At 38.4% G+C, this 13,588-nt stretch overlaps 2 protein-coding genes across 5 annotated transcripts in view; one reads left to right on the top strand and one right to left on the bottom strand.

Moving 5' to 3' along the window:
* LOC124861401 (NACHT, LRR and PYD domains-containing protein 4C-like) overlaps positions 1-13,588 on the bottom strand; it is a 609,184-nt gene that overhangs the window by 387,666 nt on the left and 207,930 nt on the right. The window lies entirely within an intron of this gene.
* The window catches only part of LOC124861391 (NACHT, LRR and PYD domains-containing protein 3-like), a 923,911-nt gene continuing 914,662 nt past the window's right edge, over positions 4,340-13,588 (top strand). The window contains exons 1-4 of one of the 3 annotated variants that reach the window (XM_047355107.1): positions 4,340-5,724; positions 6,229-6,346; positions 6,431-6,544; positions 7,638-7,757. In XM_047355107.1, the coding sequence (XP_047211063.1) occupies positions 6,258-6,346; positions 6,431-6,544; positions 7,638-7,757 (323 nt within the window). In that variant the 5' untranslated portion in view covers positions 4,340-5,724; positions 6,229-6,257. The remainder of the gene's footprint in view (positions 5,725-6,228; positions 6,347-6,430; positions 6,545-7,637; positions 7,758-13,588) is intronic. The other 2 variants (XM_047355108.1, XM_047355109.1) reach the window with 2 other exon arrangements.

A 13,588-nucleotide genomic window follows, 5' to 3' on the forward strand; every position in this document is an offset into this window, starting at 1 on the left:
GGAGAAAGAAGAAGAATGGAGTTCAGTCACCATTATTGGCGTGTTAGAGTCTGAAGAATGCAGCTCAGACTCCGTTTATGAGCTGTGCCTTGAGGATGGAAGGACCCTCTTCATTGTCCACAAAAATGGCAGCCTTTGGACACAGAGCAAAAGAAAGGGAAAGGCCCTTTCTTCATTAAAGGCAAAAGAATTGTAGAGATTAATCTGAAAATATGAATTCTTGATATAATGTATTTTTTGGTGTTCAGGAGGAAAAGTATTTATCTGTACTGTTTTTAATATTGTGTTCTTTTTTCATGTATTTTAATGTTAAAATATTAAATTGACATTTTTTTTAAATGATTCATTCATTCATTTTTCTATACCACTTATTCCATAGTGGGACCTTCTTGCTGCAAGGCAACAGTGCTACCAACTGCACTACAAAAACAAGCAATTTAAGGAGAGTCATTATGGAAGCAAATTAAAAATTATTGGAGGATCTTCTGTGACATGATTGGGAAAGAAACCAAAACTAATAAAGTTTGGAAAGTAATTAAAATTGAATTAAAAACAATATGCATATCAATCTTAAACGTAGGTAACACAAATATATTTAAAGATGAAGAGAAAACTGAAATACAAGCTGAAACATTTAGCTAAATTCATAATATCAACATCATTAGTAACGAGGGAAGTAAACACAACTTAATATATACTTTCAGAGAGCTTCCCTGAAGTTCATCCCTTACTTTATAATTGTAAGAAGCAGGGTTGCTGCTACGTTTGATATTTAAACTGGGTGTCTGTTGCAGGACCGTACATCACAGGAGGATGCATTGATGCTTTGCTTTTACTTTCTTTTCTCCATTTTCATCAAGTGACGCTCTACAACCAAGACAGCTAGATGGGTGTGAATATGGTGTTCACCAAATGAAAGAAATTATTTCAAGAAAGCAGGGAACTGTTATAATAAATAGCAACCTAAGCACAAGTAGTGACATTTTAATTTTATTGTATTCAGTCTTGGTACAGAGGACTGAAAGATGCAATGGTGTGGCCCCTCCTGACATCTAGGTCTCTTCTTTTTCCCCAAGATGTCAGAAATTCTGTTTACAGCACAGGGAATTAGATTATTTCCACATAACATTAACCTTAGGTTAATTTTTGATTGTGCTATACATAAAATATACTGTATTTATGCCTCTGTATCTACAGTGCCATTGAATATATTCAGTCTCTTGGTTTTGTTTTCATTGCTGTAGTAACAATCATGGTCTACATAAATTAGCTTTTTTTTTTTTTTACAAAGAAATATAAAAAAAACATTGTGTCAATGTTGTATAAAATTTTTAAAGGGTGATGCCAATTAAATAAATATATATAATGAAAAATAAGTGATTGCGTGCTCTGTATACATTTGAGTTAACCTTGACATCGAAGAGGTTTAGAAGAAAAGGCTAATTTTTAACGACCATGATTGATTTATTACAGCAATAAAAACATAATCCTTCCAAGGGTGGGAATTCTTTTTTTTATAGAAATAGATGTGATTTTTTTTCTTATTAACCAAGTTTGTAATCTTTAAAAAAAGATCTTCACAGAAACTTGTTCTTTCAGATGCTTCTTGACAAAGTCATGTAGCCAGTTAGGGACATTGATGATGAGGATTGTGATGCTGAGTCACAGGTTTTCTCAGAACATTTATTGAAACAGGTGTGGCGTGTTCATATTGAATAATGCATCGTCTACACTATGAAGTTCATATTGAAATAAAAACTGGATATTTGTTTACCTAACATTTTTGCCTTTTCATTCTGTCACCTTTTGGTTTCATCAGATACTCTGGTTAAGCTGCTGAGATTCTGGGCTGGCTGGGAGGTGCTTCCTTCAGAACTTCAGGCGGAGATTTCGAGGGGAATTTTCATACTTCATCAACATGCTTGGAGACACTGAAGCTCCCAGCTTGTATAAAAAACTATGACGACTTTAAGGAAGCACTTACTTCTGCTATACACAGTTCACACTTTGGATTTGTTGAAGTATTCAGTGGCAGATGAATTCGATGTTATGTCCAGGAGGGCATGCTAATTTGAAGTTCAGTTGTGTAATCCTGCTTTATTTTTTTTAAAACATATTTCAGCCCTTGGAGGCATATATCAGTTGGACAAAGTTGTTTATTAAAATGCTCTACTTAACAAAACAGCTTAGTTGTTCTTAAGGTGTCATATAATGACAGTTTGAACAGACTTAAAACACGTTCTCTTATTTTCTGAAAGTTTTAATCGTCAGACGTCTTGATGCCAGATCAGCTGGATTTTGTGAGCTACTGACATACTTCCACTGAGATCGATCTGTCAGTTGTCTGATCAAAGAGACTCGATTTGCCACAAACGTTTTAAAACGAAGGACATCATTTTCAATGTAACTCAGTACCGTAGTACTATCTGTCCAGAAGACTGATTTTTCCAATGGTACTTGAAGCTCTTCTCTCAGCATCCGATCAATCTTGACTGCAACCACTGCTGCTGTTAATTCCATTCTGGGAATGGTCATTTGTTTAGGTGGAGCAACTCTGGATTTTCCCATCAAGAATGACACTCGTGTTTCTCCTTGTTCATTAGTCAACAAAAGATATGTGACAACTCCATATCCATCTTGACTAGCATCGGAGAAGAGATGAACTTGCGCAGATTTTGTGGGTCCAAATGACACAGGCTTAACACACCTGCTCACACGGAGTTCAGAAAGCATGTCAAAATTCGACAACCACTTTAACCATGTATGTCGTGATTGTTCTGGGATTTCTTCATCCCAGCCGCGCTTTTCTTTCCAAAGCTCTCTCAGAATGAGGTTAACAGGTAAGAGAAGTGGTGCCAAAAACCCTAGAGGGTCATACACAGAACTGACAACAGATAAAATGCCTCTTCTAGTGCATGGCTTGTTTGGCAGAAGAACTTTGAACATGAAGCTGTCAGAACTTGTGCACCATTGCATACCCAAAGCACGTTGGACAGAAAGCACATCTTTTTGCAAATCCAGGTCTTTAATGACAGACGCTCTTTCACTGTCAGGAATGGAGTTTAGCAAAGCTTTGCTGTTGCTCATCCATTGAGTTAAATGGAAACCACCTCTTTGACACAATCTAATCAGTTCTTTTGCAAGTTTAACTGCTGCTTCTTCTGTTGGCACTGACTTTAGGCAGTCATCCATGTAGAAGTTCTTTATAACTGTCTGTGTTGCTTCTGCTGAGATATTTTTGGCTCCATCTTCAGCGGTTCTTCTCAAAGCATATGAAGCGCAGCTAGGAGAAGATGTGGCTCCAAATAGGTGAACACACATTCTGTACTCTGCTTCTAAAACGTCTTTCTAAGAGTCTTCAGAGTTTTTCATTTGATTCATGACAACAAAGCAGCTCACATTCAACCATCTTCAAACTGTCCATCACTCATTCAGGAGTCATCATCAAAGTGTCAATAAATGATCAATAACTGCAGCTGGATTGTGTTTGTTCTCTCCATCAGACTCCTGTCAGCTCACAATCGACACAAACACAGTGAACAGAAACCTCTAACTGTCTGAAGACAACAGGAAAGTGACATGGATGAAGAAGCTTCAGTCATATCCTGATCATCCAGACAGATTTGATTTTCCTCAGCTGCTGTGTAGTGATGGTCTGACTGGTCGCTGTTACTGGGAGGTCGAGTGGAGAGAAAGAGTTGAAATATCAGTGAGTTACAGAAGAATCAGGAGGAAAGGAGACAGTAATGACTGTTTGTTTGGATTTAAGGATCAATCCTGGAGTCTGAGATGCTCTGATGATGGTTACTATGTCTGGAACAATAACAGAGAAACATCAATCTCCTCCTCCTCCTCCATCTCTAACAGAGTAGCAGTGTATGTGGACTGTCCTGCTGGCATTCTGTCCTTCTACAGAGTCTCCTCTGACTCACTGATCCACCTCCACACCTTCACCACCACATTCACTGAACCTCTTTATCCTGGATTCTGGTTCCTCAGTGTTTCTGTGTTCAGTCTAAAGAGTCTCCTCCTGTCAGAGAAACACTCTCACTGTTGAACAGATAGTTCAGTCTCTACATGTCTGTCTCTTTCACTCAGAAACATTTTCACATTCAGTCGGTTTCTTTCTGAAACTCTTGGAAAAGATTCCTTGTAAACTTCGTCCTCTTCCAGTCCTTTAAAGATGGAAGCTGGGATTATTCCAGGATCCAAAGGTTTGGTTCTGTTTCCAGTCAAAGCTTCATTTAGGGTGTTTCCTCCAATGTGCTTCGAGTGCTATACCAAGACTGCTGCTGGAGTTGGTTCTTTACTGGTTCCTTACTGGTTCTTAGGGTTAGGGTTAGGGTAACCCTAAACCTAACCCTCTGGCCAACAATGTTAATAAAAACAAAAACCTTTGCAGGAAAGACTTTCAATGAAGCCACTAATTTATTATTTTCGTCTCCAGGACTTAAATCACTGGGCGGAAAATCTGTGTTGGTGGAGATTATTCTGCCCTCTGCTGGTCAACAGATGAACTGCAGGAAGTCAGATTGAAGTAATATTCTGTCATGAGGGCCTACGTCATCACGTAAAATATGTTTTATTCAATGTTTAGTTTATCTGTTTATTATATAGAATAAATCAGGAAATTATTTGTTTCTTAAGTTTATTCAAATTATAAAATCAAGTAAACATCTGTTCACTGCAAATTAAAATTAAAAACATATTGAAACAAATGCAGAGATAAAACCTAAGGTGGGGTTAAATTAGAATTACAGTCATGAAATAAAGTATTCACACCCTTACTGATTTCTTCTGTTTTTGTCTTTTTGTTCCAGTTAAATGTTTCAGATCCTCAAACTAAACTTAATATCAAAGATAACCTGATTAAATACATAAAGCAGTTTTCACACTATGAGTTCATTCATTAAGGGAACAAAGGTATCCATGGCAACCGAATCTAGACCTGATTACCAGCAGATCTACAGTATCAAGCATTAACTCTACAGAACCCATCTGACAGCATGAAGTAGGCTAAAGTATCTCAAACCTCAACACATTGGGTCTGGATCTGAAGAAATCCAGGAACAGATGAGAACCAAAGTCACTGACATCTATCAGTCTGGAGAGGAATACAGAGACCAGAGGAACCAGAAACCTGAACAGAACCACATCATCATGTATGATGATTTATAACATGCATGTTTTTTCCTGTTTGACTTTGTTGACTATAGTGAGGAAAGAAGAATGAAGAGACTGAATCAGAGCTGGAGCAGTTCTGGTGCTGATTCTGAGCACTGATTGGACTGAAGGCTTCAGTTCTGCTCTCAGTGGTTCCTCTCCAGCAGAACCACAGGATTGAATGAATTATTGGATCAGCTGCTTCTGCAGGTTCTGACTGGAAACATGAAAACAACCCAGGAATGTTCAGATTCATCAAACAGAAAGAGTTCTGGGTTTTGGTGCCGTCAGAGTCCAGAGAGAACAGAACTTTCTTTGGTGTTCAGATTGGCAGCAGGAAGCTGCTGCAGGTTAATTATTGAAAATGTTGAAGTCATATAAAGTTACAGCAGCTGATCTTTGACCTGAGCTGAACTTTAAGACTGATTTCAGAGTGAAAGCAGCTTTCAGACTCAGAGGACCGATGAAGGAGAAGAAGTCCAGGAGTTTCTCTTCTTCTACACAGACCTGGTCCAGACAGCAGAGAGCTGCAGAGTGAAGAAGTTCATGAGAAGAAGCTGAGTAAGTCCCTCTTTGTTCCTTCAAGTCTCCAAGCAGAGATTTAGTCTCCTGATGAGACACGAGTCAGATCACATGAGACTGCAGAGCAACAGTCTGTGAGTTGATGAGGAGCTGCAGGTTGTTCCCAACAGGAAATAAATCCCACTCTACACTTCCATCCCATCTGCTGCTGCTTTCTGCTCCAACAGACCAACTCTGACTGCAATGTCCTGTTGATCTCTGGGAAAACTCTCAGACTGGAGTCCTGACATCAGGTCCTGGTGCTGGACCGGACTCTGATACTGGACTCCAGTTTAAACTTTAACTGGTTTTATGGCAGATCACAGTTCATGTTTGGAGCCTCTGTTGGTGAAGGTGGAATAATGCTGACTCATCAGTCAGTGACTGCAGGGGGATTTCCATGAAGAAGATATAATAGGAGCCAGTGAGCGCCCCCTGCTGGTTTCTGTCAGTGTTGTTGATCAGAGGTGATGTTCAGCTGAATGATGAGTGTTTCCTCCTCAGATGAAGGTAGAAGGTGTGAACTGAGCAGCATGGATCAGTGTGAGGACAGAGAGGACAGAGTCCCTCCTTCTAAAACCACTCTGTGTGGAGAACATGAGGACCAGAGCAAAGTTCAGAGGTCAGATCACCATCTCTAACTGTCCAGGACTCTTCTCCATGTCAGAGCTCAGCTTTCACATCACCAAACCATCTTTATTCACAGGAAACAATCAGAACCAGAACCTGGACCTGGACCCAGCTGTGTGTCCTTAAAGAGCAACAAGTCAAAGGATGATTTTATTGATTTTAAATCAGCTCAACGTTCAGCTGCAAACAGGTGAGCTGTTTCTAAATGTTCAAACTAATTAGTTGAAACTAACTTCATTCCAACATATTAATGAGAAAACAACTCTTTCTCACACATGTCTGTGTTCACATGTGAAGCAGTGTGTGATGGATGCTAAATCATGGAAATAATCAAACCATTGTATTTTTGTGATGATATGAAATGATCTTGTTAGATGATATTGGAGCTAAAATCAGTTGTTCTTCCATCCAGTTGAATCATTCTGTATCACCTTGTGTCACATTAGTTCATCAGAGTTGGTGCTTCTGCAGAGCTTAAGGTGACTGCACATGTAGGCAAGTCATGATGCTGATTCAAGGATTAGATGTCAACTAAATAATCCAAACTAAATCTGATGGAAAACATGATCTCTCACTGTTATCTGCAAACATCAGTGAAATCAACAGCTTCTAAAGTACATTTGTGTTCATTCAAAATTATCATCAGTCTTATTATCAGCAAACTGCTCCACAGTCTCCTTCAGCAGCCACTAAATGTCATCAACAATACAAGATCATCTATGTGCTGCTGTGATGAAGTCTGATGATGAGAACAAGATCAATGTTTTAGAGGACATTTAGTGTGGATTACTTGATTTATGAAAGGTCCTTGAATGCACCACCATGGCCTGTATGACCATAAAAAGCTTTCCAGAAGCTCAGAAATGATGAGCTGAGAATAAAGCTGCTGCTCTAAAGGGGTTCCATCATCAGTTTAAGACTAGAACAAGTAAAACAAACGACAAGAAGATAAATGAACTTGTTTCTCCATCAGCAGTTCTGACTCTGATCCAAAGGAAGAAAGTTTGTCAGGATAGAAGATCAGAACACATCAAACACTGTTCTACAGAAAAACTTTCTGATTATTGTTCAGTTCCTGCTACCAAACCAAAACATCATCCCTTATTAATGATCATCAGTGCTAATTATTAATCCATCATTAATATACGCTTTACAGTGAAACCAGGAATATTTGGATCCTCTTCAAACAAGAGCCACTGTGAGACACTTTAGAGTTCTGAGCTTCAGGGTTTAACTTTAAATACATTATTAGACTAAGTTTGAATTCAATGTTTTTCCTTCAGGATCCAACAGACCCTCAAACCAGAACCAGAACCAGAACCCAGCTGTATGTCCTTAAAGAGCAATGATTCAATTTATCGTCCTATTGATTTTAAATCAGATCAACCTTCAGCTGCAAAGAGGTGAGCTCTGTCTAAATGTTTTAACTGTATGAAACTGAACTGATTCATTTTAAAATGTTTTGATTCCACATTTTTCCACCTTTTTTTTCCTATTTAAGAAACTGTTTGTTTTTGCTGGAAGCTTTTCCACAAATTCAGTCTCCAGTGAGTTCAGGGTAAACATTGTTGTAGGTGTTTCTAAGTGTCTGTAGTTCACCTGTTGGTCCAGCAGGGGTCAGGCTGATTCCAGCTGAAGACATAATTCAGGTTCACCATTTTAAAGAAATAATCAATGACAAAATAAGTGTGTTCCCAGTTCAGACTCTAGTGGATTGTTTTGTTCCTGAATTTGTGCTTCTGATGTTTTTCTCCCTCAGTTTTAATTCATATGTTGAATCAGACGACTTTTAAAGTGAAGAACTAAAGGAGGGCAGATAATACAAGATAAATGACCAAATTAACAACCAACCCTTTTTATCTGATCATATTTAACTTGTAGGTTTAAGTGTGAGACTTTAAATAAATAGAAATTCACAAATGTTTAAGGCACGTTTTTTACTACTGGTGAAGATATGGAGCAAAAACAAAATAAATCATCTGTAGAAATACCTGAACTGTCAGGATCTGCCATTTTCATTTTGTTTGTTTACTTTTTCCAGTTAGGTCTTTTTTGTTGTGCTTCTGTTTAGTAGTTATGTTTATATCCCTTACTTAGTAGTTCATTCTCCCCTCGTTGTTTGGTCCCTTTGGTTATTATTTTACTCAGTTGTTTATTTTTAGAACTGTTCTTCCTCAGGTTTATTATTTCTACAGTTCTCTTTTTTTGTTTCCCTTTTTTGGTTAGTAGTTTGTTGTCCGTTACTCTCCTGCTTGTTTTACTGTTTAGGTCCTTGCTGCGTTCTTGTTAGGTTTTCTGTTTTTCCGCCCCACTAGTTTGTTAATTATTTTCCCTTTACCCTAGATTCCCTTTTGTTGTTGTTTTTATTAGTTGTTCTTCCCCAGTCTTGCTTGTGGGTTTAGCTCCCCCTTGCCTAGTCGTTATATTTTGTTTTCCCAGGTTATTTATCTTAGTATAGTTTTTGGTTAGTTCCTCTTGTCTCACTTCTGTCTGCAGTCAGTTATATTTTGTTTCTCGTTTTCCTCCAGACTTGGTTATGTTATTTTGTTTATGTTTTGGCTAGTTTCTTGTGTTCCTGTTTCACCCAGTTAGTATTTCTTATGTGTTTTATGTTTAGATTATTTATAGTTTTCCTTAGGTCTGTTCCCCCCCGAGTCTAATTTTCCCCATGGCTTCTAGGTTTAGTTCCCCTTTGAGTTTGTTTTATTATCCTTCCTAGCTTCCTTGTTCTTAGATTTATCACTTTCAGATTTGTTTCAGTTGTAGGTTTGTGTCTAGTTTAGTTCTTTCCCATGTCTCTGTGTTTCCCAGCGTCCACCCCCGTCAGTAACCATAGTTACCTCCTTTCCCTCAGTTCACTTCACCTCGCCTGTAAACCTATAAGCAATCACCTGATTACCTCTCTTTCTTCCCCATTGTTCCACCATTCTCTTCCCTCTGTATATATACTCACCGTTTCTTTTGTTCCTGGTCGCCTGGTCCTGTAAAGTACCAGTATCCCAGTCAGTATAGCTCCTGCTTGTTCCCATCTTCTGTAAGTTTTTATCATTCTCCATTAAATCATGATCCCTGCTACAATCTGGCTGCCCAGCGTCTCTCTGCACCCTGGTCTGAACACCAACCCTGACTTGGACTTTATTTACTAAAGTCCAGTAAAAACCTCTTACCTACCTTTGGACTTTGTTCTGTCTGATTAACTTGCCTTCATTGTTCTCACACAGACTGTTGCACTGGAATATTTTCATTTCCAGATCAGTTCTTGGCTTAATAACTGTGTCTCCAGCTTCCTGTCAGTCATTGAAACAGAGCAGCTGCAGCCTCTGATCACAGACTTGTATTAGATTTACTGTTCCTTCAGTAGGGTTAGAGTTAGGGATGCTAAAGGTTGAGAAAAACTCATTTTTCTAACAAACTACAACAGGAGCTGGAGTTGAAGGATTTTAAACACATTTTAAGGAAAAAATTACTGAATGGCTGTTCCTGTTTTCAATGTTTTATTATTATTGTTAGGTATTATTTAGTCAACTCAGAGGCAAGAACGATACAGTCAATTTACTTGCAAGGGTAGCTTTGCAGTACAGACTACGAAGTATTAGCCCCCTCTCTCTTTATTTATACATGCTTGGTCACACACAGTTCAAACATCATTCAGGGTGGGGGTGTGTGTGTATGTGGGGTCAGAAAGGTTAGGGTTCATTTGTCTTGATTATAAACAAACAGAGGAAGTGGGAAGTGGGGACCTGGTACGAATAGCCCCCAGATGCTGCTAATAAAAGCATAAAAGCATAACTCACTCTTGTCCCCGTCTCCCTTCCTGTGACATGAAAGGAGGGAAAAGTACTTAGAGCAGACATGAGTGATAAACAATATAAAAGTTTTAAAAACCCTAACAGTCCCCCCTGTTTTATCACGAATAAGTCATGATTAAATACATATAAAAGAAAACACTCTATATGAGCACAAACCCACAGGACGAAAAGCAGATTATTTTGTGGGAAACACTCACACGGTCCCTCCGCCCCTAGGCGACCGCCAATCATGGCAGAGTAAAACAATATAATAAAACAAAGAAAACAAAATGTAATAAAAGTAAAAAGAATTAAAACAAGCCTTGTTCATATCATCATTGCACTTTTTCTCATTTCACTTAAACAGCAACTTCTTTCGATTTTCTGCTATAAGGTCATTTATGAAGTACAAGTATGAATACACTCAGGCATTGAAGATATATTCATTTACAACATGTCATCATAGGAGTAGTGGTCTTTATTTTGTAGCTTGGTAAAATATACCTTTTCTGTGTCAGCAAAGTCATCTGCTTTGGGTTCTGTGTGGTGTCAACATTTACACACAGTATTTAAAGAGTATTTGGGTGTTATCTCAACTTAAAAGAGTTTGTGCTTTATGACCCTAAACCCTCCTCAGGTCAGGGGTAACAGACCATCTGCTGGTTCCTGAGTCATCACCCAGAATGGGTTTTAGCCATTAAACGTCTGATACTGGTTTTACAGCTTCCTCCTCTAATAGAGATGTTCTGAAGAAAGAGAGGTAACCTAAAGGTCATACACTTTGGAACACCTTAGAGCAGGGATGTCTAAGTCAAATACACCGAGGGCCAAAAAACCAAATTTGTTACAAGCCAAAGGCCAGACTGGTTCAATGTTTATTAAAACATATTGAAATGATTGCACATAGCCTATTGAACCAAGACCTAACACAGGGTACATTATTTAATAATTAAATGAATAAAGCAATATTTTGTTATGGCTCTGTAAGTAACCTCAAGGGGAAACATTTTCAACAGGCAAACAGCAAAAAATTTAATTGGTTTGAAAAACAAAGTATGTTTCTTAATATCAAGATGAATACATAAACAAAAGTGCGTGCATTATAAACTTTGTATTGCATTATATTCTTTCATTACAGCCAAACTTTCTCCACACAGAAGACACACGGGTTTGCCTTTTGCTTCCGTGAACATGTAGGGGGGTACCTGAAAGTTGATCTCTGCTGTGATTGCTGATGAACAATGAAGCCGCTTGTGCGCGCTACAGTGACTTCGCGGACTACCGTTGCATTGTGGGGAATGTAGTGTTGGTGTGTGCAAAACGCCAACGGGCGGCTGTGTCCTGCGGGCCGGTTCTAATAGTAATTAAATATCAACCAGGGGGCCATAGATAATTAATTTGCGGGCTGGAGTCAGCCCGCGGGCCTTGACTTTGACATGTGTGCCTTAGAGCATTTAATACAATAATTTCCATTACAACTCCTTTCTTCTGGTACTGAAAACAAATTATAACAACGGCGGAAATGAACACATTTCAAATTTGTAATAATACCATAAAGTTAGATAAAAGCATCCTCCTCAGAGTCAGTTTCGCTGGGAGAAAAGAATTTGGCTGACCCTTGCTGTCCAGGCAAAGGAGCGCCTAGTAGCCACCAAATGTTAAGAAATTAAGGAGAATAAGCATCATGGCGCATGTTTGACTGTCTCTGTTGCAGACGTCGCCAGTCCATCATCCAGAGAAAGGTTATGTGCAATGTGTAGAGGTCTTCCCTGTATGTTTCCTATGTGTCTCTCACTGTGGTGTGTGTGCAGTGAGACAAATGACCTTATGATTTCTAACTTCCAGGCAATGCGATGGCCTTAAGTAGATTCTGAAATAACGTTGCACTGCCCGAGGGATTGTTGTGCCCTTGTAAGAACAGTGTTCTTCAACCACCTCTTCAATCACTCCCCAGTGATCAGCTTACAGTTCTTTGTCTTGTGGCGTTCCGCTGTCCTCACACCTTTCAGGCCGTGGATGATCCAGTTGGAAGATGACTTGTGTCCTGGAAGCCAGATGAAGCTGGAGGAGCTGGAGCTTTCCTGCAGCTTTCCTGAGTGCTTAGTAGGATCTGATATGGGCCATTCGCACCTGGACTTCCAGTGTTTCCTCCTAGATTCTCTGAGCAGAATCCAGTTGCCAGGGATAAAGGACTGGAGGGTGGAAGTGGCTGTTTCTGGTAATGCAGCCTTCACCGTCTGTGAAACTTGAGAAAACACAGTGGACAGGTTTTGACAGTAAAACAACATCCTATCTTCACAGAAAAAATTGATCTTGGCAATAACTCCATGTTACTTTATTGACATTCCTCCCTTCTGATGCAGGGTCCAACCCATGCGACAATTCAGCAAAAAGTTTGAACAAAAATGTTTTAGTAACCAAGATCACATTACATAGAACCAAAGAAATGAATTCTGACATAACTATGTGTCTCTATGAATTTAACAAAAGCAACATAAATAAAATCCAGATGTTTTTAACTGTAACTCAGTTCCATTAACAACTAAACACAAACTTCAGTTATTCAGTTCATCAATGTCTCACTTAGAAATAAGTCACACATCTTCCTGATTTGTCTTGTGTGAAGATAACTATTAGATTAATGGATATCTAATGTAATTTTGATGCATACACTCTACAAATTTAATCTAATAAATAATTCCTGTCAAATATGAAATCATAACTCTGATTCTTTATCAAAAATATATTCCTTACTTTTGGCATATCTTGAACTGTCAGCTAGCTTAATGGCACCAGGGAAAACTTTCAATCTAATAAATCACCAATGATCCTGTATGTAAAACTAATTCTTCAAACTAGTTTAAACTATTTCATTAACCTTTTAATAGTAAAACACATAAATCTAAAAGTCATGCTACATCCTTAATTATTATACAAAAAATATGTTTTTAAGGCAACAATCACTACAAGCATTTTGATTCTATTGTCTCTTAAACAGTGTTAAAACTCAGGAAGGGAGGTGCTGAGCGTTTCCATGACAGCAAAGGCATGAACCAACCTGGTAGGTGGGCGGAGTCAGGCAGAACTAACCTCTGATTGGCAGCCTATGGGCGGAACCACAGTTTCTTCATTCCAACCCATCTTAGTGAACCTTAAACTGCAAAACTATTAACATGAACCTACCTCAGAAACAAGCTGCTTCTTAACTCTCCTGAAAACTCAAAGTTTAATCAATCTTGGAATTAGAAACATTATTCTAAACATGGATTATTGTTTCATGCAACATATATAACAAACATTCATTCCAACAAAACAAAGACAAAACATCAAAGACAGACAAATGGCCAAATTTGAAACTTCAAGAATTAAAATAAATTTTTAACAATCTCTTTTCAGAATATGTTTTCTCAGCCATATCTTTTAATGCTATAATTGATCAATTTTGT

This window comes from Girardinichthys multiradiatus, chromosome 24 (genome assembly GCF_021462225.1).
Source record: "Girardinichthys multiradiatus isolate DD_20200921_A chromosome 24, DD_fGirMul_XY1, whole genome shotgun sequence".
Taxonomy (NCBI): domain Eukaryota; kingdom Metazoa; phylum Chordata; class Actinopteri; order Cyprinodontiformes; family Goodeidae; genus Girardinichthys; species Girardinichthys multiradiatus.